Genomic DNA, 27,626 nt, shown 5'->3' with positions numbered 1-27,626 from the left:
GATTAGAACTCGTGGTTTATTGACACTTCTGCACAGTGGACCCCAGGAGAACCCTTCTGGCCCCTTCATCTTGGGACTTGGCCCTAGGAACAGGGGAAACAGTCACCCGGCTGCAGAACACGACTCCCAGGAAGCGCACTGGGCGTGCAGATAAACCCTTGGCAAGGCGGGCGCGGCACAGGACGGCAAACTTGGCACATTTGGCAGAGCCATGGAGCCCGGGCCGCGCAGGACCCCGGGGGCTGCCCCCTCGCACTGCAGGGGGAGAGTGGAACTAAAAACAGCTTCCTTCACACAGGCCCACCCGGCTTCCATTCTGCTGGGGTGAGGCCAGGCCTGGGGACGGCCCGGGCTGTCCGCCCAGCGCTGGGAACACTGCTGAGGTAGCCAGGCGCCCACCAGAGCTCACGGTGCGGGGAGGGAGAGCTGGGGCGGGGCCGGCCCAGGACCTCAGAGAGCCTGTGCTTCTCCCATGGGTCCTGGGACCCCAACCCCGACGCCACGCCATGTCCCTGGCCCCCTAAAACACTCGCATTTCCTATTCTGAGGCTGGAGCTGCCTCTGGGACTCTGCCTGGAGCACCTCCCGTCCCCACAGGCACCGGCTCTTGTACTCCATATAAGGTGCTGGCATCTGGAGCTGGATTCTTTTCCAACCCACTTAATTTTTAAGAATAGACACTAATAATACTTAATCACCCCTCCCTGCTGGCAGTGGGGGAAGGGCCCTGGGCTCTAGCAGCATCTCCCCTGCAGACTCAGCACAACCCCTGCGCCTTATAAAAAGGAAACTGAGGCCTGAGGGGGGTGCAATGACTTGCTAAACTCATATAATAAACAAGTGGCCAAGCTGGGGCTTGAGAAGGAAATTAAGATTTCCAGACCAGTGTCCCTGGCTAGGGCTCCCTATGGGACCGTGGCCTGAAGAGGAGGTGGCCCAGGAGTCTCAGAGGCTGGAGGTGCCTGGTGACTCCCAGTCCAGCTCTAATCAGGATGGAGCAGCCCTCCTCTGCGTCCAGGTGCCAGCACAAGGTCAGCCCTGCACAGGAGGAGAATGAGGGCTCCCGTGGCCCCAAGCCAAGGGCAGAGCAGCCCTGGATGCTGGCTGTCAGACATGTGCCAGGCAGGGCACAGCTGTCCCCATGCAGCCTGGCACAGGGGTCTGGGGAGGCATTCAGACAAGCCTGGGAAGATCTCCTGGTAGAGCCTCCGGCCAGGGTGAACCACACCACCAAACGGGGTGATCCAAACCTCCATGGGGTGAAACTCCACTCTTGGCAGGCATGAACAGAATAAGATTAGCAAAGAAAAGAGAAAAACAGCAGCCAATAGCTCCCTTCCTCTGTCAAGGTCATGCTAAGAGCAGGACAGGCTGGCAGTCCTGTGCCAAGAGGGCACCCAGGAGCCCCTATTTCTGGCCCCCAGGAAGCAGAGGGCTTTCAAGTTAAGTCAAGCAATACTGGGTCATTGCTGGTGGCCAACTGTTCTCTGAATGACAGTGACTACGTTTAAGATGCTTTTTATCAGGAGACCTTGAGCCTCTGCCCGAAGCAGCCCTATTTGCAGCCCAGCCCTTCTAAGGCTGTTCCCTGGGGACCTCCTGAGCTGGCCAACCTGTGTCCCTGTCCTCGCCTGGTGCCCAGCTCTACCACTCTTGCTTCTGCACATGCTCTGTGAACCCCCAAGGCACCCAAGCATGGTCGCTTGCCAGCCCCGCCTCCCCAGGGTACGCCGGAGAACGAGCACCAGCTGCTCAGGCCACGGGCAGAGCAAGGCAGGGGAGGCTGCCAGCCACGGGCGAGGCAGGGGCTGTGGCCTGTGCCATCAGACTCCCAGCAGCACCCCTGCTGCCTCCAGACAAAGCCGGAGACCTACAGGCTGCCTCTGGGCTCGACAGAGCCTCTTAACTAAGCATCTTTCCCCATGAGACCAATCTGATTACAAATACACAAAACATTCGGGGACATCCCAGCCAGTCAGCAAGGTCTCACTGCCTGGCTCCAGCCAGGGCCCAGGGCTGCGTGTGGCGGCGGCTGGGCCACTGGCCACAGTCCCTGCTGCCGGGCCAGACACTGCCACACAGAGGCCCCTCAGCGACACTCCTGGGCACTCCAAATCACCAAGAGGCAGAAAGAACTCTTCCAGAAAAATTCCAGCCCAAATCACACTCCCCAAGAAAACAAACCCTGCTTTTGCAAAGACTTCAACTCGCCTATCAGAATCCACGGCCGGCGCGGCAGTTCTAGCCGCGCCTAAAGCTGTCTAAGGCACTTGAGTGGCTTATTGCCATCACCTGGAAAAGCTTCTGTTCCAATCCTGATTTAGAAAATAAATTCAGTAATACTGCAAAAAAAGTTTCCTTAAAAAATACCTTTAAAAAAAAGTAAATACTTAAGTTTTCTAAGAAATAAAATAAACACTAAGCTCTGCTTAAATTATATGACACAATGGATCACCTTGGCACTGATAAAAACCTGAAATACTGCTTCTGAATTCTAATTTTCCCTGGGAAAAAAACCAAACACACAAACAAAAGACACGTTCTGAGCTTCACCTCCCCGGGGTGCCCCAGGGAAGCGTGGCCAGAGTCGCCCGGGCCTGTGGAGGGGGCGGCCCCGCAGACCCGGTGCCCCTTTCCGCAGGGCTGCTCTCTCCTCTCGGGGTGAGCAGGTGCGGCCAACCAAGGCATACCTACCTGTCAGCACAAAGCCTCCCCACCCACCCCCGTGAGGAGAAATCCAGGCTGACACCCTGCCTGTGCGCACAGCCCTGGGACGCGCTTGAAGAAGTCTGTGGCTCCTGGGTGGGCTGGAGGGGCCCACCCCCACGACTGCGTTGCTCCACCACACAGCAGTGTCTTTGGTTTGGCTCCCGCCAGGCACCTATGGCCTCTGGTCCCATCCCTGGCCCAATGGGAGCCAGGAGCAGGAGCTTGTCCCTTTTCTGGGCCACCTTCTCTTCTTTGGTGAGGCCTCCCCGGGTTCCTTCTGCTCAGTGCAGTTCTGCAGCCACCAGGACAGGCCGTGGCAAGCACCTGGAGTGCTGGGGAAAGTGCTGTGTGGGTGGCCACCCTGCCCACTGCCGCCTGCCCTCCCGGGACTCTGAGGGGCGCCAAGCAGGGGCCGGGACCACCTAGCTCCTCCGTGGAGCCTCGGTGGTCTGGGGCTCTGAGAGGCCAGGGGGCAAGTCGCAGCTCCTCCCATTTGCCTGGGAGTCCCCTGACCCCTGGACCCCACCCTCCAGCAGCTCTTGGGGGTCCCTGAGGAAGACCACCATGACTGTGATGTTGTCGTGGGAGCCGCGCTCCCGGGCCTCAGCCACCAGCTCCTCAGCGGCACGGAGCCCGCTGCCCTGCTGCCTAACCAAGTGGCTCTGCACGAGGCCTGCGACTTCCTGGTGGGGGACGAAATCGAAGAAGCCATCACAGGCGAGCAGCAGGTAGTCCTCGGAGCCCGTCAGCTCCCGGGAAGCCACATCTGCCTCCCCGGACACATAGGGCTTCTGGAAGACGTCCCCTGGGTGTGGAGAGAACAGCCTTGGTGAGAGGACCCGGTGTCAGCCACTTCCTCCCCATCTGCCCAGGCCCCGCCCCACCGCTGGTCACCCCTGCCCTGACAGCCCCCAGTGCCCTGTGGGTATGGAGACCAGCCTGTTCTCCCAGGGTCTGTCGCTCCCTTATGCAATGACCCAGAACCCCGGGCTGCAGCCTGTGAGCCCCCAACACTGCCCTGGCGTGTCCCAAAGACCCAAAGCCAGGAGCAGGGTGAAGACGGGCTGTAAAGAAGGACAGAGGATTTCAGTTCAGGGGGGTCAGAGGGACAGATGTCAAGTCCCAGGCACTTGGTTGGGGAGGGAGGGAGGTGTGGTTGCCAAGCGTCCAGGCCGGGCTGAGACCTGGGAAAATGGGATCTGGGGGAGGAGGCTGCTATTTTTTTTTTCCAAAAGAGAAAAAAGAATCGCCTGCATGAATGTAGGGGAGACGAGGATAAACCTCATTTATAGAACATTTAAGACTTTTCTTCTAGTGCAGAGGAGAGCTAGCCGAGGGATTCCTACCAGATTTCGGGGGAGCTATTCTAATGAAATACTACACAGTAGAACTTAAACTGTGATCGTTTGTATGAGAAGAAAGTTTCTCAGGTGCTCGCAGCTGCAGTCCCCGAATCTGTCCCATTCCCTCATGATATGACGGAAGACGTCACCCTAGTAAGGGGCAACCCCTTCTCAGCACCCCACACTGCCGTCCCCAACCCCCGGTGACCAGGGGCCATGGTCTGGAGGCCTGGGCTGCCGGGTGGCCGCTCCCTGCCCGAGCCCACCTCCTCAGCCCTCACCGATGGCTCTGGAGACGGCCAGGGTCCCGTTGACTCTCCAGCAGTCCATGTGCGACACAAAGCCACCCAGTGCCTCGATGCGCGCCTTCTCGTCCTGTGGGGAGACGCCAGAGCTGGGTTTTGGCGAGCGGGCAGGGTGGGGGCCAAGGCCCACCTGGGCAGAGAGGCCACGCTTTCCAAACCGGCGCTCTCGGCCACAGCGCTTGAACAAAGCCAGGAGGTTCAGAGTCGCACTTAAATTAGGTGTCATTAAAAACAGCGAGAAATTATAAATAGCCCAAACGTCTATCGGTTGCAGGAACAGCTACACAGATGGACCACGCAAGGTTGTCGAGCAACAGACACGAGCCCCAGACACAGACCATGGGTCCCTCAGCTTCCCTGTCTAACTTGGGGACACTGTCCCTACCTTGGAAGCTGCTGGGGCAACAAGATAAAGCGTGTGACATGTGCGACCATACGGCAGGGCCCTGACAGAGGCCTGTGCTTGCTCAGTTACTGTCCTCCCCAGCCCGAGCTCAGCCCAGGCTCGGCCTCTGCTAGCCAGAACACAGGACGGAGGCTCGGTCCAGCCGCAGCCCCTCTGGAACCCACCTTGGTCCTGTCAGGTCCCTAGAAGGAGAGGCTTCCCAGACACGGGCCTGCTGCCCACAGGCCATCAGAGCGCGCCCAGGAAGCCAGGGGAGCCGGGCGCCTCACGGAGGCTGGGGACGGAGGGCATCCTTCATCCCTACCTTGCTTGTCGGGTAAACCTCCTAACCCCACAAACGCCCGGAGTGACAGCAGCTCCAGCCCTTCTGGGCCCTGGGATGTGGCAGCAGCTGGGCGTGAGAACTGAGGCCCCAAGGGGCATTGTCCCCTGGACAGATTGAGATGGCAGCCCGGTCCCCTCCCCAGGGTATATGCAGACCCACTTCTGGGGAACCGAGGGACGGAGCCCTCCCTTCAGATGCTGGCACCAAGGACCACTCCTTCCTGTGTGGTTCCCTGGCAGAGGGTGTCACAGTGGGGACATGCGGGTTTGCGGGAGCCCCCGATGCCAAGCGCCCACTGCACGTGCCTGCAATGGACTGGACCCACGCCTGGCGGGCCGGGCGCCCTGTCACTAGAAGCCATCACCTGCTCGAGCTGAGCTGGGGAGTTCACGTAAAGGAGGCAGGACCAGGGGCCTGGAAGGCTCCTCTGGGTCTGAGATCCCCACCCTGCGGCCTGAGAAAGTCAAAGGGACCAGGGAGGAAGAGGGAGGAGTGGGCTGAGTAGAGGGCAGGAGAGGAAGTGAGCGACGGACACATGCTACGCACATGTTTACACACGTGTCCACACACACCCATGAAGACGCCCACAGACCAGCAAGGCATTGCACATGGGTGCAGCACCCCCACCCCTCAGAGGCTTCCCTCGGGAAGGGCTGTGAACACAAGGGCCCCCAGCCTATGCCGTGGGAGGACGCAGTTGAGAATCGTGAGCCTTTCTCTGCTTCTGTCTCCCACACTCTCCAGCCCACCCAGCACTCCATGCTGCCAGGCGGGGAGAGTGGGTGGGTGACGGAGGACGCACGCCAGCTGCTCCTCGGGGGCCCCTCGAGGTGTGGTGCACAGCCCACACCCGGCCGCCTCTGCCTGAGGGCAGAAGGGACCCACCCACCAAAGCCCCCCTTGGGGTGGGGTCTCCCCTTGCAGCCAGGGAATTGGGCTTTCTGAAGCTCCGAACCGTCCTTCCTGAAGCCCCGACCCTGTGGCAGATGGCCATGGGGACAGGGCTTAGCTGGAAGGTGGGAGGACACGGGGCCATGGGAGCTGCGACCCCCACTCTGACCACGAGCCCAGTGCCCTGTGCTGGATGGGCCGGGCCAACCCCTCTGTCCAGGCTGCCCGGGCTCCGGGCCCCAGAGCCGAGCTGAAGCAGACCCCCGGCCGCCAGCCTGCCCTCTACTCGGGGTCTGCACTGGGTCCTCTGCCCCTGCCACAGCTCCCACCTCCCTCCTCACGCTGCTTGGCCAGGCTTGGTGCAGAACAGGTGTGTCCCTGGGCTCTCCTGTCTCCTCAAGAGCTACTTGGCGGCTCTTCTCTGCTTCTCCCACCTCGTCCTCCCCTCGCCTGAAACAGCTCCTCCCTGCCCACCCCCAGCAGCGGGGGCTCTGCACAGAGAGGCCCCAGCAGCAGTGACCAGCAGCACTGCCACCCTCTCCGCCGCCCAGCACTCTGCGGCGTCTCCACCCCAAAGCCGTGCCTGCTCCTTCTCCCGACTGGCCTGCCCCGTCTCGAGACTGCCTTCCTGGATTCCCACTTCCGTGACCCAGCCCTCAACACATGCTTTGGTGGTCTGGTCACTGCAGAACCTTCTAGTGATTTCTTGCAAGTTCCTCCGGGCCCAGGGTAGCCCCGGCTCCTCCCGCCACAGGAGCAACAGGCCTGGGTCTTCTTCCCAGTCCCCTGTGAGTCTCTCACCCATTGGCTCTGGCCCGACCTGCCCTTTCCTCCCGGCCTCTCCCCAGGGCCTGCTGGAGTCACACCTGCCGTCGGGGTCTGGCTTCAGGCCCCGCTAGCTTTGCCTCTCTGCTGCATCCTCCTGGCACCCTGCCCGCGCCGCGCTCTTGCCCACCTCACCCGCATCTGACCTCCAGGCACTGGGGGGCAGGAAGCGGGTCCTGTTTTGTTGCCTCGCTGCCTCGGCAAAGCACCTTGTGCAGAGAAGGCATCAAACACGCGTGGCCTGATAGAGCCCGGCGGCGGGACAGCCTCTGCTCTGACAGCTGCAGAACGAGGCAGAGCAGCGCGGCCCCACATGCTCCGCGGAGCTGCTTCTGGCAGCTGCTGGGCCCTCGCAGAAGCCCGCCAGGGTGTTACCAGTTTCCCACCCTCATAACTGGTGCAGTGACGCCCGTTTCTGTGGGAGAACCTCTGCAGGGATCACTCCTCCGTGTGGGGGGCGGGCTGCGGGCAGGATCATGGGGCGAGGACATGAGCCTGGCAGGCGGCTGGCAGGGCCAGGAGGGAGTTGAGCAGCTCATCTCTGTGTCCCCTGAGGGCTGCAGATCAAGGAGGAAACAGACACTTGTGTGCTGCTCCTGCGCAGGCAGTGACTCAACACTCCGTGATAACCTGCCACTCCCCAAACCTCCTGGTGTGACAGTCTTGCAGGGGTGGAGCCAGGACCACCCAAGGCCATTGGTCTGTGCTCTCTGCCATGGTGCCGCACTGCAGGGCTCAGTGTTTTGAGAAAAAGTCCCTGCCCGGCTGCAGAGGCAGCAGGGGTGTAGGCAGCCAGGGCAGGGCCCCAGCACCCTGAGCAGAGGTCTGCAACTTGTCCTAACCTGGCCACATTTCACCGGGCTGGGGCTGCACGTTTTGGGGAGAGCTCACCAGGGGAGCAAGTGCCAAGTCCCTCCCAGTGGCAGTGGCAGCAGAGAGGCAGAGTCTGCCTGCCACCTTGGCTGTGCGCTCTGGGCAAGTGACTGGATTTCTCTGAGCCTCAGTTTTCTCCCCTGTACAATGAGGAGAGCAGGTGGAGGCGACTCAGCCCAGACTGCGAGCTGCAGCGAGAGGCCCAGGAACACAGCCATCCCTGACCGTCAGGGCGACCAGTGTCTGGCAAAAACAAAGCTTCCTCCCGGCAAAAACAAAGCTTCTGTCCGGCAAAACCTTGTACACAGAGACAAAAGAGAAACAACCAATAGGGAAACATTCGCAAATCATCACAGACCAGGAGCTAACGTCCCTAATATAAATAAGGTGCCTACAAATTGATAAGAAAAACAGGCACGGGACAGGAACAGAGCGTTCACGGGAAACGCGATGTAAACAATCTCAAAGTCGTGAAAAGATGCTCCCGCTCACCCTGAAAAGGCTCAGCACACTCGGCAGCTGCCCTGAGACAGCTTCTCATCTCTCAGCAGGCAGAGTCCCACGGGTTGGTGGGACCCCGGGGAAGGGGCCCTCCTGGTGCCCTGTGCCACACAGGCTGGCACAGCCCAAGGGGGCAGCTAGGCAAACCCACCCGGACTGCGCATGCATCTGTTCCAGCCACCGTCACACTTCCAGGGACGTGTCCTTCAGAAACACTCGCCTCTGAATGACCTCACGCACAAAGTCATGTGCTGCTGCATTGTTTTTAGCACCAAAACCTGAAAAGTTCTCAGTGTCCATCCAAGGGGACGATGATGAGCAGAACGACGGGCAGCCCCAGGCAGCACAGGAGCTCTGCGTGCTGACGTGGCACTGTCCACCAGGGGCACAGGGAAGTGAGGGCGTGTGAGGAGGTGGGGGTTGGTGGGGTTACGGAGGTACCCCTTGACATTCAAATGCAAGCGATCAGACCTTGGGGGACAGGCCAACTGGACACTTCTGTGAGATGTGGTCCGAGCAGGATCATCATCCTCATGTCCGGGAGAGGACCCCAAGGTCCAGGCAGGGAGTGACCGCAGAGTCTCAGGGTGCCAGCACAGCCCCAAGCCCGGCTCCTTCTGGCCCCATGCAGTGCCACCTCCTCCTGGGGTCCTCCTTGCCACAGCCTGTGGTCGGCTGCTCCCTGCCCATGTGCCTGCCAGGGACTCAGCACTGAGCCGAGTGACCCCCTTCCCTGGGCTGCTGCCAGGGCAGAGCTCTCGGGAAGGGCTCACTCGAGACCCCCTGGCCACTCACGTGGGCAGGGAGCCCTCCCTCCGGAGGGTGCCAGGATTAGCACTTCCTGAGGTGCCCAGACTGGGTCCCCCTCGAGGGCCCAGTGTGGCGGGGCCTGGGAACTTCCTGGGCTTGGACAGAGGGAGCCTTTTACCTGTCGCTCAGGTCTGTGTGGCTCCATCAGCTTCACCACCTGTCCCTGCTGCACCAGGAGGACCTGGGAGTCCCCGAGCCAGGCGACGTGCAGGGCCGTCCCCGCGATGAGCGCGCACACGCCTGTGGTGCCGCTCTGCAGCCGCTGTGGGGAGAGAGGCCGCGCGGCGTGAGGTGGGCCGGCGCCCACCACCGGCACACACGGCCCCCCCCACCGCCTCAGCGACAAAGGCCGCTGGCCCGAGCCGAGCAGCGGCAAGAAGACGCTCCTGACGCCCGCGCCGCGTGGACGGGAGCACGTCCGCAGCGTCCTGCTCACGCAGGCCTGCGCGAAGGTGGGCGAGAGGCTGTCCGGGGAGCGGACAGGGAAGGGCGGGAGGGCAAAGCCAACGGAGGGCCGGTGACGAGCGTGTCGGGTGACGAGCGTGCCGGGCGCTGTGGTGAGGGCACCGCAGCTGTATACACTGCTTAAGCCCAAACGCCAAATCGCACACCTGAAGTGTACACAGCTTACTGCATGCCGGTGACATCTCAAGAAAGCTGTTTAAGGGAAACAACACACTGAACTGAACACCTGCTTCGGAGAACCCTTTCCCTACTCTAGAGGCAGCCCTGTCACCTCCCGGGTGTCAGCCTTTCACTGGCTGCCCTGTGTGGCTGGGGACACCGCACGGCTCCAGCTGAGACGCAAAGTCTGGCTTCTCCAGTTTCCGTGAAGGTCTGTGCTCAGGCCATGGGAGGGCGGCGCACGTCTCCCCACTGGGCAGGTCTTTTAAATAATCAGAGCCTCAGTTTTCCCATGTCTAAAATGGACACAATATTAGTCTCCACCTCATAGGGCTACCAGGAAGACCCCGGGAAATTCTGCAGATAGGTTCAAAGGCAAAGCTCACAGGGAAGGGGCTGTTGTCTCTGTGTTCTTTCTTCTTTCCGAGACAAAGGTCTCATCCCTACACGTGGCTATAAACCCTGAGGAAAGAGTGTCCCTAGCAGACACCAGGGGCCTGCTGGGACCCCGCTTAGAAGAGCAAGTAGAAATGGGCAGTGCACAGACTCTGTTTTCACTTCCTGTACTTCATGATGCTTCCATACCCGCGGCCTTGCTGATGTGGGGAGACTGCCCCCCAGGGCTGGCTAACTCCTAGAGGTTGAGGAGGAACAGGGAAGGCTCCAGCCAAGCTTCCCCCTTTCCCCTCTCATTCCTGCCTGACCCTGCAGCTTCCCTGCACAGCATGGCATGGCGTGGCGTGCCCCTCCTCTTAGGAACTGTAAGTAATAAACTCTTCTTGCAAGGCACTGGTCTCTGTCACTTTGCCATGCCCGATTAAAACAAAATCCTGGGAACATTTTAAAACAGGCTATCCTTCCCCACACGGCCCGCAGACCCTCTGCAGCGGGCAGGTCCATGTGGCCGAGGGGCCCAACATGCGGGACCGGAGCAGGCTTTGTGCCGCTTCTGTTCACACAAGAAGGAGCCGCCTCACTGTGAGAAGGAAATGACGTGATCTCCAGCAGTGTGCAGTGGGGACCTTCGGGAGCAGCAACCACTTGGGTTTCCTTCCCTTGGCAGAGGCTGGGCCTCTCCACCGGCCTCCAAGCTGCACCCGAGGCCTGGCTGCTGGTTCTTACCTCTCGCTTGGCTTTCCTGAGAAACATCCGGTCGGTGAGCCGGAAGGCTTCCCTGAGGGCTCCCTCGGGGTCCGTGGGCAGTTCTGGTTGGCGGGCAGCGTTGGCGTGCACGTGGACAGCGGCGTACCTCGCGGCGTCCACCCCTCCGTGACCGTCAAACACGGCAAAGTAGGCGCGGTCCACAGGGTCCTGCCGGGGAAGGCAGTGGGAGTCACAGAACCCCTGGCCTTGCACCAGCCACTCCTGTGTGGGGAGGGGCTCAGGCACTGGGCGAGGAGGGTCTGGAAGAATCAGCAGGGCCTTCGCCCGCACCACGGCTGCCTGGCGCCTGCACTGTGAGCAGGGAGACCTGGAAGAGGGTGACCCTTGGGAGCCTCAGTTACCATATGCACCCCATTGCTACCAGCATAAAACAAGGGGAGGGGCCCCAGGTGGCTCCCAGTGCCAGAGGCCGAGCAGAGCTCTGCAGTCCTGGGCTTGGGTGAACTTGGCACTGGGACGGTGAGCCGGGCCTCCCAGAACCGCTGGGAGGGGCCTTGGCAGCTGCCTGCACTTCCTTCCTGAGATAGCAGCTGACGAGTGTCTTTCAGGCCTGGGCCTTGGAGGGCAGCTGTCCTTGGCACCCGGGGGCCCTAGCCCCTGCTCCGGCCCTCTGAAAGCTATCCCTGGGGCCCTGCAGGGGAACACTCACGGACAAGCCAAAGAGCTGGTTGAAGGCGGGAAGGGCCACGTGCCGGTCCTCCATCTTGCGGCGAGTGTTCCGGATGGCGTGGACGGACACCAGCCACTGCCGCTGCGGCGGCGTCCGGGTGGTAGGCGGTACCTGCTTCTGCCACTGGCTGGTGACTTCCCAGAGCAGGTTAAAGAAACTCCGTGCCAGGCCTTGGGCATCCAGCACTGATGGGCACAAGGGAGGGAGGGTCGGGGCCGTGGCCACCCGCCAGCTGAGGTTCCCGCTGCCCCGTCCCTGCTGTCCAGGCAGCTACCACCACCAGCCGGCACAGGCGCCACCAGCCATCCCCTCCATGTGCATTCTGAGCACACGAACCTAACAAGCTACGCCTGGAAGAGTCTGTCATCACAATTAGAAATGTCTGGTTTGGCAATATGTCCCAGAGGGCACCCGCCCCACGATGGAGCAACTCCACTCACGGGAACCCACCCTAAGGAATCAATGGGAAAAAAAATACTTTCAGGACAAAGTACAGAATCATTTTAAATTGCCCATTAATTAGAAATAATCTATCTCTGATGACAGAAGAATGATAAGTAAATTATGGACTATTCTCTCCATGATGAATTAAGCTATTAAAAATGATTTTCACAACTAAACATGCAACTACCATATGACCCAGTAATTGGATACCTAGGCACTTATCCCAGAAAAGTGAAGATTATGTTCACACAAGAACTTGTACATGTTCACAGCAGCTTTATCTGCAACAGCCACAATCTGGACTCAGCCCGGATGTCCTTGAACGTGTGAATGGCTCAACAACCTGTGGTCCCCCCATACCTTGGAACACTACTCAGCGAAGCAAGGAGTGAACTCCAACCTGGTTTCAGCTCCAGAGAATTATTCGGGTGAAAAAAGCCAATCTCCCATAGCCATACATTTATAAGCATTCTTTGTGGAGTTTTTTGTTTGTTCATTTTTGTTTTTTTTAGAAATGCAGTCTCACTCTATCACTCACGCTGGAGTGCAGTGGCGTCACCATAGCTCACAACAACCTCAAACTCCTGGGTTTAAGCAATCCTCCTGTCTCAGCCTTCTGAGTATCAGAGACTACAGGTGTGCGCCACCATGCCCAGCTAATTTTTAAAAATTTTTTTCTAGAGATGAGGTCCCCTTATGTTGTTCAGGCTGGTCTTGAGCTCTCAGCCTCAGGCAATCCATCTGCCTTGGCCTCCCAAAGTGCTAGGATTACAAGTGTGAGCCACCATGTCAGCCTTCTTTATTGAAATGTCAAAATTATAGAAACAGAGATTAGTGGTTGCCAGCGGTTAGGGAAGGTGGATGTGGGTGGGGGTAGCATCAGGGTGGCCATGAAAGGGTGACATGAAGGATCCTTGTTGATGGAGACAGAGCAGAGATTGAACTGTTCTATATTTTGACTACCTTAAGCCCCTGGTTGTGATATTTTATTATAGTTTCATACAATGTTACCACTGTGAAAAATTGGGTGAAGTGTACATGGATCTCTTCACTTTCTTTCCTCTCCCCTCTCTCCTCTCATCACTCGAGCTCAGGGAGGGCAGCTCTATGCTGGGAGGACGCTCAGGTGGTCCTGTGAAGAGTCCACCTGGGAAGGGACTGACGCCTCCCGCCAGCAGCCAGGTGCCCGCAGCACCTGGGAAGCGGCTCCTCCAGCGAGCTGGCGCCGGGTGAGCACAGCTCTGCACAATGCCCTGGGCCCAAACCACCCAGCTGAGCCGCCCCAACTTCCAGACCCACGGAGGCTGTGGGAGAATGAGTATCTGCGTCCCAAGCCACTGTTTTGGGACAATTTGCTATGTAGCAACAGACACATCCAAGTCCGACGTAAGGCCGGCTTCTGAAGGAAAGATCAACGGGGAATAGGTCCAGAGGAGCTGTAGGACCCAGTCACCTCCGCGCACAGAGCCCTCCTGGGACTCCTGGCGGTCCAGGTGTGTGTGGCATGCACAGGTGCGACAGGGCCAGTCACCTGAGGGGCTCAGGGTTAAGTAACTGAACACAGGGCAGAACCCAAGTGTCGAGGACCACACCTGAAGGACACCGGGAATTGAGAGAAGGGTCCCTGCCCACTGGTGGTGGCTGGGGAGAAAAGGAGCCCGACCGAGGGTGGAGGGGACACCACCTGGAAAGAGCCACGAGCCCGAGGGGTGGTGTGCACAGGAGGCCACAGGAAGACAGCCACAGGGAACCCATGAATCACGGTGGGCTGGGGTGTCTAGAGCTGACTGCTGTCAGCACACCCAGCACACAGGCCCATTCAAGCACTCAGCAAGAACGTGGGCCCAGGCCGGGCGCGGTGGCTCACGCCTGTAATCCTAGCTCTCTGGGAGGCCGAGGCGGGCGGATTGCTCAGGTCAGGAGTGTGAAACCAGCCTGAGCAAGAGCGAGACCCCATCTCTACTATAAACAGAAAGAAATTAATTGGCCAACTAATATATATAGAAACAATTAGCCGGGCATGGTGGCGCATGCCTGTAGTCCCAGCTACCCGGGAGGCTGAGGCAGGAGAATAGCTTAAGCCCAGGAGTTTGAGGTTGCTGTGAGCTAGGCTGACGCCACGGCACTCACTCAAGCCTGGGCAACAAAGCGAGACTCTGTCTAAAAAATAAATTAAAAAAAAAAATAAAAAAATAAAGAACTTGGGGCCTGGCAGGGCCAGACTGCGGGGCCGTGGATGTAGGAGGCACAGGAGAACGGATGCCAGTGGGTCCAGCTCAGGGGAGGCAGCTCCACGTGTGTCTGATCCGTGCATTTGTTTTATGCCAGCAGGTTTCGGGGAAATTTGTTATGTAGCCACATACACACCCCGCCAACCATCGGGACGCTCCCAGTCCTCATGGTGCTGCCTCTCCTGCCCTCCTCTTCCTCTCCTCTGTGGACACTGTGCCACAGGCTCCGCTCTGCTCCCTCTGGAGACCTCTGGCTCCTGACGCTTGCCCGGCCTGAGACCCCCAGGGAGGTGTCCGGGCTGCTGCCGCCATTCACGCTCCCGCCTCAGGCTGTGCTGCTGCTACTCCATCAACCCGCCTGGACTTGACTCTGCCCGGGCAGAGGGCACTGCTGAGGCGAGGTGCCAGCCCACAGACACCCGAGGCCAAGACTGCAGCCCTGGTGCCCATAGGAACTGCTCCTGGAGTTTTTCCTGATCACTATCGTCGAGGGGCCGGCTGGTCGCACAGGAGGTTTCAGCCACATCTCTGCCCTGCAGTGGTGACTCTCACCGTCCCCACCCTTGTCCTGACGCAGCGTCCACAGACTTGACTATGTTGACTACACTGACAGGAGGGTGTGATCGAGGCTTAGCCCAGGCCACTGGGGAGGGTTCGCAGGCCTGCAGGAGCCCCAGGTGTAGGACGCAGTTGGTGCCGGCTGCAGCAGTTCTCCTTCCCACCAGCAGGTGACACTGGAGGGGCACAGAAGCCAGCGGGCTGGGCGGGGCTGGGTGGTGGAGGTGCTCCCTTTGTGTGGGGTGGAGCCAAAGCTGGGGAGCAGCAGCAGCCCCCGGCTGGACGCCTGCTGGCTCTGCGGAGAACAATGGCTGCCTGTCACTGCAGGCAGCTGTCCCTCAGGCTGTGTGGGCGGACAGGGAGCCAGGGAGGAGGATAGGGGACCAGGGCAAGGAGAACGACTTGGCAAGGCTTTGTTCTTTACTTTGCCTCACAGCTCGCACCACACCGATGCTGAGTTTAGAGTAAAACGGCCAGAAAGGCACAGTCGAGGGAAAGAACCCACCATCTAGATCCAATTCAGATCCATCTCGAGTGGCCGGGGTGCCTGTTGGGGGATTTTCAGCTGGGCGCTCCCACCCTGAAGGTCCCCCCTGGCCCTGCAGCCTTTGACTCTCACTGCCTGGACTTCTGGTCCAACACAAACCAAAACTTTGTCGAAACACAATAAAAAGGAATTATCAGTAAAATGAAAGCAAGTCATGCCCTGCTGTTTTATGATTACATTCTCTGTCAAAGGGTTCTGCGGGCCTCTCACTGCTCCCTCCCCAGTTCCGGGTGCCTCTGGCCAGGAGCAGGGCTAGAAGGCTTATGGACAGTCTCCACACAATGGGGTCCTGACTCAGGCCAGCGGAGGCAGGCGGCTCTAGCGCTGATGTTTTCTCCTGTCCAGACGATAGATAATGCCACGCTGTGAACCCACTGATGTGCCAGCCTGCTGACTCAGACCTGGCCCGCCTGGGCGCACGTGAACGAGGTGGAATGCCAATGCATTTGAACTTGGCCGCCCGACTGTGAGTTAGCCTTTCTGGTTTCCTCATGTGTGAAACAGGACAAACAGCGTTCGTTTCCTGGGCTGCTCTGAAACCTCAGTGAGAGTGGACACAGGAGGGTCCCTGCACCCCCAGACTCGTCTCACATGCTGCTGTGTCCAGCACTCTCTGCATCTTGATTATGCCGCCTGTCCTGAGCCAGTGTCCGGGGTACCGACAACGTGCTCCCCACGACAACATCACCCCGTGCCACCTGCTGAGCAGCCCCGGGGCAACCTCAGAGGAAAGAGAACTCACAGATCACAGTGGTCTCCTCCTCCTCTTCTTCCTCCTCCTCCTGCCTGGGCAACTTCCTAAATTCCGAAAGGTCCGTTTGTAGCAGCCGGGAAACTGCCTCGCGGGCCAGGGACGCAGCAAGAGGCAGCGGAGCGTCCCTAGGGATGAGAAAGGAGAAGTGAGGCTGGGGCCTCCTGGCAGGAGCCAGGCCCAGCACCTGCCCTGACCGTCAGCCACACGCCACAGGGCCACCAAGCAGGGTGGCCTCTGTCCTCGGGGAGCTGGGACTGGCGCTCACACAACACGCTGAGGCAGACACACAGCACTTCCAGCAGGCTGAGTGGGGGTGGGAGTGGGGGCTGTTCCAGAGAATAAGAACCGTGTCCTCAGCCTCGGTGGCTGAGCGACCTGCCTGGCAGCCAGGCTGATGCTGGCTCCTGGTCCATGTGCCCCAGGGCAGAGGGAGTCACCCACACCAGCTGGGGACCCCCTAGGGTTCATAGGTGTGTTATGGGTTGAACTGTGTCCCCCCAAAATTCATATGCTGAAGCGCGAATAACCAGCACCTCAGAATGGGCCCCTATTTGGAAATAGGATCATGGCAGATAGAATGAGCTAAGATGAGGTCATATCGGAGTCGGGTGGGCTCCTTCTCATATGATTGGCATCTTTATAAAAACGTGGAAATTCAGACAGACACACACACACAAGGAGAATGCTGTGTGAATATGCGGTAGAGACCCTGGGTGAGCCTAAAAGCCAAGGAAGGCCAAGCAAAGATGGCCCCAAACCACCATAAGGAACCAGACCTGCTCCCCCCGCAGCCCCCATTGCAGACTTCTTGTCTCCAGAACTGTGAGGAGACAGGTTTCCGTTGGCTAAGCCACCCAGTCATTCCTATGGCGGTCCCAGGAAACTGATCTCAGGCACGAGCCCCGTGGGCGCACACGGCAGAGGGAGCCGCAGTGCACGGCCTGAGGGTCCCTGGGCAGATGGGCTGTGGGGCTGGTGGGCCAAGCTGTGTGGCAACAGGGAGCCACCGACTGTGGTCTGTTTTGAAGAGGGACGTGGCAAAATAGGATCTTTGACCCTGGCGTGGAGGGTGGGCTGAAGGGTGGGGCTGGCGGAGGTGGTGACAACTGTCCTGGGGATAGAGGTGGAGGCCTGAGCTGGGCAGGGCCGTGGTACTGGGCAGGGCCGTGGTACTGGGCAGGATGGGACAGAGGAGGGACATGAGAAGGAGGGGCATCAGGGGCTGGGTGGGGGAGGCACAGGGACAGTGTCAATGCAACTGAAGGACAGTGGTACAATTAATCGCCCCAGCGGGGACAGAGTTGGGCTTGGCAGGGCACGGTGATGGGTTCCATGTCCAGGGCGATCCTCAGGTTGCTCAGAGGCTGAGTGGCCTAGGGGCTGCAGCACGTGGTCTGGGTGGGAGATGCGGCTATGGAATGAAGGGGTAGGGAGCCGGGACCCACAGGAACTTGCCCGCCCGGGAAGAGGGCCAGGGCGAGGCTGAGAAGTGGGGACGACCCCACGGGTGTCCTCCTGGGGGCCTTGGAGGAGGAGTTCTGAGAAGTGCGCCATGGTCGCCCGCTCCAAACGTCAGAGAGCAGAGCTGAGGAGTGGAGGCGGCGTGGGTGGGGTGGAGAGGGTGGTCACCACAGACCCAGAGCACACGGAGGAGACGAAATGCCAGCCCCGAGCCGGGGCCTTTGGCAGGCGGGTGGTGGGGAAGGAAGCCGAGGGGCAGGTTGGGGGCAGTTTGGGGATGGAGAGAGTTGTGGCCGAGGAGAGCAGTGCTGGGGACTGTCCGGTGACCGTGCACCTTTCCACGCCCATCCCCACCCCTCCAGACCTGGCTCAAACACCACATCTGCGGGAAGCCCAGGGGGAAAGAGTCGCCCCTCCTGGTGCCCGTACAGCCTCTGGGAGGCATCCTGACCCCGGAATCTGCAGCTCCACCCAGCAGGGGCCCCTGGAAGCTGGGTGACATGCATTTACCCTGTGTGCCTGTCCCAGTGCATGGGGGCAGCCTGGGGGCAGCCAGGTGATTCTTTGTTGGGCTGACACTCCTGGTTATGACTGGAGGGTAAGGACGTTCTAATGGCCCAGGTGACGGGTCACGTCCTGCGGGGGCTGGGTGTCCCAGGCATCTACCAATGGTCTTAGGAATCTACTGGGATGAATTCCTGATATTTTAAAAAGAGAGGGTGACTCAGAGGAGAAGCCTCTGAAACTGCCTTTGAAAAACAACCAGCCAAGACAGGAGAAATGAGTTCCTCTGCTCTTTGGGGCTTTCCTGCCAACTGCTGGCTTTTCCTTTTTCATAGCAGGAAAAGGGACGCGTTTCCCCTCTGTGCCAGTGAGGTCATGTTTCCGCTTCCTGCCCACCCGCCACTGCTGCTGGGGGCAGGGACGCGGCTTCGGGCTGTGGGGACCCAGACAATGCCTGGCCATGGGCCACCAGCACCCCCTTCCTGGACTCAACTGCCATCTCATCCATGGGTCCCCCTCATCCATGGGCCCCACCTGTGGACATGCTCTGGAAGCCCTCAGTCCTGAGTCACTGCACCGTCAAAGTCAGCCCTGATCCTGGTCCCCTCAGGGTGGGGCTCTGAAACAGGGACAGAAGATGCTCAAGGGAACGGCTGAGGTTTGTGCAAGGACCAGGGACACAAGACACGAGAAATGCTACTCCTGCCTGGGGGTTACCAGGAGTTTACAGTCCAGTGGCAGAGATGAAAACTGCACTTATTAAATAAAATAATCACAGAGTAAGTAAGGCATGCACTGCTCAAGGACCCAAAGATGTGACACCAGAGATGTAACAGCAAGAGGGGAGATAGGACATCAATGGAGCCCACCCGGAGCCAGGTGATGTGACTCTGGAGTGTCAGAAAGGATGCCACTCGGCCGGGCGCAGTGGCTCACGCCTGTAATCCTAGCACTCTGGGAGGCTGAGGCGGGCAAGATTGCTCAAGGTCAAGAGTTCGAAACCAGCCTGAGCAAGAGCGAGACCCCGTCTCTACTATAAACAGAAATAAATTAATTGGCCAACCGATATATATAGAAAAAACTAGCCGGGCATGGTGGCGAGTGCCTGTCGTCCCAGCTACTCGGGAGGCTGAGGCAGGAGGACTGCTTGAGCCCAGGAGTTTGAGGTTACTGTGAGCTAGGCTGACGCCACGGCACTCGCTCTAGCCTGGGCAACAAAGTAAGACTCTATCTCAAAAAAAAAAAAAAAAAAGAAAGGATGCCACTCAAAATCTGCAAAGGAGCCCACAGACCAGTGTACTCGGGCTCTTCATACCCAAGGGCTCAAACCTGGACTGTGGGGATGGGGAACAGAGCATGAGGTGGCTCGTGGGAGCGTGGGGGTGTGCGCGTGCACAGGTGGACGTGGTGCAGACAACATATGAGATTCAGGCCCCAAGTGATGACCACACATATGAACAACCATGGCTGTATGTGAAAGAAAATATTAGAAAAGAACAAAAATAAAATAAATCTGTTAAGATGGCTAGGAAACATAAGGCCTCAAAGTGCTGCAATTCATCACACACTTGTGGAGCTAAGGCGGGTTCCGGCGCTGAGGAGGCCCACAGGGAACTGGTGCCACCCATCGCTGACCACCAACAGCCAACAGGGTTCTGGTTACGAAGAACGGCACAGGGACTTGTCTCAGCCGGGTCCGGTCTCTTGCCCATGCTTGGGCCGAGGAGCACCAGCCCTCCTGGGCCTGGCTTTCCTCCCTGCCGCCTGAGCCCCCAAGGCAGCGATGGCCCCTGGCCCCAGCGAGGGCCTGACCTGGCTGCAGATCTCCCTCCACTGCACAGCCTGCTCCCTGGCGAGGCTGCCTGCTCCTCTTGGGGAAGCAGAACCCCAGGGCCTCCCTCACCATCCTGCATGCAGGACCCCCAACAGGGTGCTCTGCCCCACCCTCGGGGGCCAGTTCACTTGATGTCACCTGTCTTTATCTTATTGCTGTTTTACAGATATGGTCTCACTCTGTCGCCCAGGCTGGAGAACAGTGGCATCATCATAGCTCACTGCAGCCTCTTACTCCTGGGCTCAAATGATCCTTCTGCCTCCGCCTCCCAAAGCCCTGGGATTACAGGCGTGAGCCACTGCACCCAGCCCCACTTGTCTTTAAAATGTTTCCTCACAACAAGGCAACAATGCCCTTTGCACATGTCACGCCCAGGTGATGTGGCCCTGGAACACCCACTGCCCATGCTCACACTGCACAGGGTACGCTGCCTCTACTGGGGCCTCAGGGTCCTGGCAAATAGGCCATCGCAGGACGTGCAGGGACGGAGCTGATCTGCCACAAGGGGCACAGGAAGCTCGTGCTCAGGGGACATGAAGACGGAGCCTCTGCTGGGGGGAAGCCATGGCTGAGGGCATGCCACAGCTTCAGAGGATGTGCGGACACCCCAAGGATGATGTGGGACTAGGGACCATGGGCATGGTGAGGGACTAGGTCTGCCGGGAGGCGGAGTGGCCTGCCAGCCCGCTTGCCCCTGTGAGCCACCCCTGTGCCAGACAGAGCAACCTGACCCCAAGACTCTGCAGCTATCTAAGCAGAGAGGGCCAAAGAAGAGACGTTGTCCTTCACTGTCTTTCGTGGGATAAGTGCTTCCAGAATGTAGCAATAAATGGAGGAGGGCCACAAGGCCCAGCCAGAGTTCTCAGAGGAGGGGACTCTGGAGGTCAGTCTGGGAAACAGCCACGCAGTCTGCCTGCACACAACTACTCTATCTGCCCTGAAATCTGCTAAGCTGCTTGTGTCTCCTCTCTGTACCTCCATTTCCTCCCCATGTATGACAGGGACAGCACCAAGCTACCTCTTGTGGCCTTGGTCCAGTCTCAACCTACTGACCTCTGCCTTGGTCTGTGCCACAGAACAGAAAGAAGACCTACTGCTTAGCATGTTATGTGTTAAATTGTGTCCCCAAAGATACGCTGAAGGTCCCAACCCCTAGTGGGTCAGAATGTGACCTTATCTGGAATTAGAGTCCTTGTGAACGTACTAGTTAGGTTAAAACGAGGTCACACTGCAGGAGGGCCTAGTCCTGTGTGGCTGGCGTCCTTACGTGAGTAGGAGTGACACGGGCAAGGCAGGGAGAGGCCTGAAGGAGCAGACGCATGGGGAGAGTCCGCGGGACACTGAGATCAGAGGGAAGGGTCCACCAGCCAAGGCCTGCCAGGAAGTCGGCACCAGACGCTAGGAGGAAGGCCCAGAATGGATTCTCCTGTTTGCTTTAAGAGAGTGAAGCCCTGCCGCCACCCCGATCCCAGACTTCGGGCTTCTAGAGCTGTGAGAAAACAAATTTCTGCAGTGTTAAGTGGCCTCTGTTGCAGCAGCCCTGGGAAGCCACACGACGGCGCCCGAGGGGACTCCTGCGAGGCCGGACGTGTGCAGTGGGCGGCAGGCGCGATGAGGCGAGCACGAGGCAGACACGCTGCGCCCCTCGCTGCCGGCCCTCCCAGGGCACACAGGCTCCTACCTGCTGCCCAGGAAGCCCACAGCCAGCTCCGCCAGCTCGGCCTCCACCTCCTCCTGGCTGAGTGCCGTCCCTGGGGCCTTCCACGGCACGGGGCTCTCCGGGCTCAGCGGGGCTGGGAAGTCTTGCAGGAGCGTGTCCAGGAAGCCCCAGGTCTCCTCTGCGCCACAGGCCATCTGGCTGCTCTTCTGGGGGGCTCCAGAAGCCATTCCCAGAGCATCCCGGGGGCTCGTGGCCTGGATGAGCGTCTGCCAGTCTTCACTCTGGGGAGAGATGTCAGTCAGCGGAATCATGGGGCAACAGGCATGGCAGTGCAGGGAGCAGGTGCCCTGATCTGACAACCCCCACCCCAGGCAAGCATCATGCAGCAGGTGCCACGCCAAGCCCTGGGCCTCACGGTTGAGAGGGTACAAGTCAGTGCAGTGACAACCCCGGCTGCTGTCATGACCAGGGCCCAAGGGGGGAAACGTGGGCACTCAGAGATGTGGCCTCAGGAGATGGCACCAGGAACAGAAGCTGTGTGCACATCTTGAAGGAAAAGTGACAGAGAAGGAAGGTGTGTTCCTGGCAGAGGGTGGCCAGTGTGGCCAGAGGTGGGCAGGACAGAGACACCTGGGCCAGGCACTGAGGCAGGTGAAGAGGCCCTACCTGATCTCGGGCCTTGGGCAGCCAGGAGGGCTGAGGTGACAGGGAGATGCCACCAGGTCTGTGAGCCTGGACGTGGTGATCAGAAGGGAAGAGGGACCTGTCCTGGCTACAGCAGCAGCTTGGGGCAGGGAAGAGCAGGGCCAATGTGCAGGAGGGGCTGGTCCACAGCTGTCTGGGAGAGACCAGAGGGCGGGTAGTAAGGGCTCCCTAAAGGCTACATGAGCCACCCGAGGGGTGGTAAGGAGAGAGGCACAGGCCAGCCTGGGACAGACAAGGGCTGCTCAGGGACTAGGTCAGGCCTCTTAAATGCTCTCCAATAGGAAGAGCGAGTTAGGAGCTTACAATGGCTCAGGCCTGCTCAGCCCTGGCTGGAAGTGCTGTGGGCGAACCCCGCAGGGGCTCTTCTTCCCGAGTCCCTAAGAACGCCAAGGGCTCACTAGCTGCCAGGCCCCACGCGTTGTCCCGGACACCCCGGGCGCCAGGACGAGCCCCCCACTTCTCAGATGAGAACACTGAGCTTGGAGGGGGCAGCCCCTCACCCGTGGTCTCAGGATAGAAGATGGGGCCCAGGAGGGATTCTGAGCCCCAAGCCTGTCACCACCCTACCCTGTTTCTCTATCACCCAAAAGAGGCAGGCAGGGCCTGAGGGCCTCCTCCCAGGGGGGTCTCCGAATCCACTCCTTTCCTAGCACAGTAATGCCCACCCTCCCTGCACTCACACCCGGCCTCTGCACGCTGGCCCTGGCCCCTCTCCCCAGCCTGGCACCCCTCACAGCCCCCCAGACACAAGCAGCCCTGGGCCGGCTCCTTCCATCTTCCTTCCATTGCCCCAGGGGAGTCATCTTCAGGTCCTCCTTCCTACCACTCACACCCAAGCACACCTGGGGGCATCTGGGCACCGCCTCCCTGCCAGCACCAGCTGCACAAGCCCTTCTCTCTCCTGTGCCTTCTCCCTCCCACCCCTCCCACACGGGGACACTGCCTGGGGCTTCCTCTAACATCCAGGCTGGGAATTTCTCCAGCAACGGGCCCCACACACTTGCCACTCAGGGAGATTTAAAACAAGGAGGCTCTTCCTGTGACAGACAGATTGACATGAGAGTCTCAGGAGCACCCCAAGTTCTAAGGGGGAGAATCTGGGGAGCAGTCTCACAGCCCAGCGCCTTCCAGGTTCTGACAGCTGAACAGAGAGGGCAGGACAGGCAGAGCTACAGGGAGAATCTTCCAGAACCATCAGACTTAGATGCCCACAGACTGTGCCGGCAGGTGAAGGATGAAGGGAGCTCATGGCCCATAGGAGGCTGAGCTGATGGAGAATTACTAACCTGGAACAAGCCTTCTAGAAGCACAAAGATAAAAAACACAAAGAAGGACAGGGCTGGGAGAGAGGGGAAGGGTCTCCGTGACAAGTTAAATGTGTCATCAATGAAGGATTTGGTGCAAGGGGCACAGGGAGGTCTTCTTGTAGAGACAGCAACTGGAAGTTAATTTATTTTAAGCAGATACATACAAGTAGTATAGAAATAACAGATATAGGGGCACTTGTTACAGATAGTCACGGGGATAGACTTGAGTTCGTTGTTCCTTCCTGTTTACTCATAAGAAGTAAATAAAATGCAGTCTGGGTTACAAAAGGCATCAGGTAAAAAAAAGAAAGAAAAATTGGGCAAGAGCAGGAGGGACACCACCACTGGGACCACAAGGGGAAGGCTGTGCAAGGGAGAAAGTGCACAGAGGCTGGGAGTCAGGGCCTGTGACAAGAGGAGGGCCGGGGAGGAAGCAGGGCTTGCCAGACAAGGCGCCCAGCAGAGTGACGAGAAAACAAGGAGATGGCACCTGGGGCCTGGGCTCTGGGAAATGCTGCCCGGCTCCCTTGTAATTCTAAATGATTTAAAGGCACAGAAATCTCAGGCCATGCAAAATGTGCTCATGTGAACTTATGATTAGGATCCAAATGAAAGGACGACATGCTCACCGCCAAGAACACCCAGAGGGCCCGAGTGGAAGAAACCCAGGCCCACAGCATAAAGCCACACTTGCAAGCACAGAATTCAAGTCCCTTCACTTTCAACCCCACTTGCTGGTGATGTCTGGCACTTTGGAATGCAGCCACCTGTTCCTCACCTCCCGACCTTGGGGTGCTCTTTCCTGAGCCTGGAGCCCTCCCCCTAGCCTGCCTGTCTCCTTCGGGGCTGCCAGATCTTCCTCTCTGGACTGGAGGACTACAGACCCATGCCCCTGCCACTTGCTCTGTGCCCACCGTCCTGAGCCTGGCACAGGCCTCGATGGCATCTGCACCATGCACGCTGAGTAGGGCCTGGAGGGGGCAAAGCACACAGGCCTGACCATGCTCATGTGCAAGCTCTGCCTGCGTCTGCAGAGGGGAGGAGCTGGCTTATCCTCAGGGTCTGCGCCAACTGCCCGCTCCTGCTGGAAGGGCACAGTGCCCAGAGCCATCCTGCCTGCTGGAGACCGAGCACACTCATTTCTGCATCACCTACCTAAGGCAATGCGTGGAGAGAAACCGGGACATAGTTTTCCTTCCCTGGGTAAGGGATGGAATAACTTCCTTCCTCATCATCCTTTTTTTCCAATAAACTCCTGAATCTGATGTGCATCACATGGACATGAGCAAGAGAGAGGAGCACCTGGATGGTGGGAGGGAGAAATTCTAATCCAAAGGGGAACGACAGGCAGCCCCGAGCGTGCCCGGCCTGCAGGGCACAGTGCTGTGGTTTGTGTTCCTGTGGGATCATCTGGAAGAGATGGTCTCAGGGAGCATGTGGTGGCCGGCTGGCAAGTGCAGGATGGGGGTGCAGGGAGGAGGCAGAGCTGGGAAAGGACAAGAAATACAGGGGTGTCCCGACTGGGGTGCAGCAATGATGGGCTAAGGAGTGGAGGGACACATGCACAAGTCTGTGTATGTCATCAAGGGCCTGGGTGGGCATGGGAGGGACGCTAGACTCCTGACTCCCAGTGCCACCTGCCTTGACTGGTCTGGCTGACTATGACCCAGTGCTGGCTCCTCCTGACCAGGGGCAGCCAAGGGGTGGGACTGTTGGTGCTGCCAGCTGACACCCACCGCTGCTCTGAGCACTCTTCCTCTTTTACTCTCCCAAACAACCCTGCTGTTGTTGTCCCCACTCTACAGTGTAGGCTGCAGAGGAAGGGCTAAGGAATTTGCCCAAAGTCCCTGGTGAGATTCACGCTGGGCAACCTGCCTGGGCCCTAACTGTGACCAACATCCTGGAAAGTCCTTCTGACTCCCTCCTGTCCCTGGCCCACGCCTCACTGGCCACCAACCTCGAGCTTTGGCTCTCTGGTAGCTCCTTTCATTTCTGCACCCCTCCCCTCCTTGCCCTGTGCTAGTAGCTAATACCGTAGGCTCTCAGCTCTGCTGCCAGGCCAATGTGGCTTATGTGGCTCCTCTTTCATTTTACCCCCACAGGTCTCTCAGATCCTTCAAGGCTCTGCAGAGATCTTCCCACCTGTGGATCCATCATCACCTGCCTTCCACATGGCTATGGCATCTACAGCACTTTTGCTAACACCTGACTTGTAAAAAGCTTTCATTTTTTTCATTTGAAATATTTATTTTCCTCTAGTGTACCAGTTTTGACTCATAAGCTCGACTAACACATAGTTGTTACAACTGCAGTTTTCCAGGTGGTATAGACAAAACATTTGTTGCGTCTTGCTTAACTTCAGAACCCAGGCAATGAAAAAATAGCACTATAATCAAATTTCCTCATAAAAGGAAACTGCATCATTAGTGTTACACAAGTATTGTATTCACCCTTAAAACTTTTTTCCTACCAATGAAGAATCTTATTTCTTTATTCATAAATAACCACTGGGAATAGTTTAGTATAAATCCTTCTAGATATTTTCCTACCTGTATATGTTTTGTAGTACAATGTAAATCACATAATATGTATCCCTTCAGCCGTTTTTAAGCATGCAGTTCTGTAGCACTGAGGACATTCACGGGGCTGTGCAACCACTGTGTCTTTGTTCACAGGCCTGACTTTCTCGAGAGAGCGTGAGCTCCCTGAGGTCATGGAGCCCACCCTGGCCCCTTTGTGCACAGCCTGTGGCAAGTGTGATGGCAGAGTGAAGGGTCACCAGCAGCAGACTGAGGCCTGGCATCTTTTAAGGGAAAGCTACACCATCTGTGGAGCACAGTGGGCAGCAGAGACAGGTCTTGAAAACACGGTTGGCTTCAAGCAATAAATATCTCAAAGGAATTCCACAGATGAACTTGCCTGGAGGCTCACAGCTTTCAAAGTGGTATTCATCTTGTTTACCTCTCACAACTATGCAGAGCAGTATGTGCTGTCAGGCCACATTGCAGAGTACGAAACAGGCTCTGGGCTCATTTCCCACCTGTGTGTCTAAGAGCTAAGGTCACACAGGTGGGAAATGGCAAAGCAGGATTCAACTGGGGTCTTCAGACATGCAGTGCCTTTGGCACTTCTACCCCAGCTGCAGGAGGGAGAGAGTGAAATTTGACTATAGGACAGAAACAGGCGTAAAGGCCAGAAATGACAGGAGATGGCCTCAGAGTGCGAGCTGGCCTCACATTCCATTCCTCATGGCGGGAGCCCAGCTGGGTCCACAGACCTTGCCCCAAGGAATGCCATGAGGACATGGGTGACTCGGTCCCCCAGGGTGGAAGGCTTTGGGCTTCCGAGGAGCCCACCACCATCCACTGGGCACAACAGTGTGTCAGGCCCTGCGCCCAGATCCCGACAGTAGGTGCCATTTCTCCTTACTGCACAGGTGGCTAAGTGGCTTGCCTGCAGCCACAGAGCTGTAGTGGCAGGCCAGAGGCCTGCATGCCTGAGGCTTACCTATCTCACACACCTCCTGCTCACTAGTCTTGAAAACACGTGGGGGCCATGGGGCGGGGGCACTCAGGCAGAGATGTGACCCCCTGAAGGTGCAGGGGCTGGTGGGGTGGAGGCCAGGGCAGAGGGCCTGGCCCAGATGGTCCTGGGGGCTGGGATGCCGTGACAGGGGCAGGATTCCAGAAAATGGGGGGGGGGGTCACCTCTCAGCACCCCATTCTGTCTCACGCCCTCGGTCCCCACCCAGCCCTCGTCTCGGCCACACCCCCGCCAACCCAATGGACCCCCAGTTCTGGGCCCTTGGTTCCCCAGTCCCCTGTTCCTACCTCGGGTTCCTCAGGTCCCTAGCTACCCCCCCCCACGCCTACGACCTCTACTCCACCCCTGCACACCTCGGAGGGGGGCCCCCATCTGAGCCTCCTCTAGGCCTCCTTGCCTCCCCAGCCCCCTCCCATTCCGCCCCTCCGGTTCCTCAGCCCCATTTCACCGCTGTGCGCCTTGGGCCCCCACCTGACCCCCACCGCAGCCCGGCTGGCCTCCCGAGCCCCCCACCCGGGCTTCCTCACCCCTGGGTCCCAACAAGACTCACCTGCCTGCCACCCCGCCGTTCCGCGCCCTGCGAGCCGCTCCCGGCCAGCCCCGCCCACTTCCCGTCCCCGGCCGCCGAGGGC

General features: G+C 58.7%; 1 protein-coding gene across 3 annotated transcripts; it reads right to left on the bottom strand.

The window, feature by feature from the left end:
* Positions 1-27,626, bottom strand: PPM1F (protein phosphatase, Mg2+/Mn2+ dependent 1F). Of its 3 annotated transcripts, none has more exons than XM_012776711.2 (8): positions 27,545-27,626; positions 21,461-21,720; positions 15,969-16,105; positions 11,426-11,631; positions 10,735-10,923; positions 9,107-9,250; positions 4,334-4,427; positions 1-3,514 (listed from the first exon to the last, which is right to left on the bottom strand). In XM_012776711.2, the coding sequence occupies exons 2-8, from the start codon at positions 21,664-21,666 to the stop codon at positions 3,132-3,134; spliced, it is 1,359 nt and encodes a 452-aa protein (XP_012632165.2). In that variant the 5' UTR covers positions 21,667-21,720; positions 27,545-27,626; the 3' UTR covers positions 1-3,131. The 3 variants fall into 3 exon arrangements, with proteins under 3 accessions (XP_012632165.2, XP_075852868.1, XP_012632168.2); XM_075996753.1 differs by lacking the exon at positions 27,545-27,626 and adding an exon at positions 22,106-22,804; XM_012776714.2 differs by lacking the exon at positions 9,107-9,250.

Source organism: Microcebus murinus, chromosome 22 (genome assembly GCF_040939455.1).
Source record: "Microcebus murinus isolate Inina chromosome 22, M.murinus_Inina_mat1.0, whole genome shotgun sequence".
Taxonomy (NCBI): Eukaryota; Metazoa; Chordata; class Mammalia; order Primates; family Cheirogaleidae; genus Microcebus; species Microcebus murinus.
Note: the sequence above shows the minus strand (reverse complement) of the source record. Positions and strands in the feature narration are given on the sequence as shown.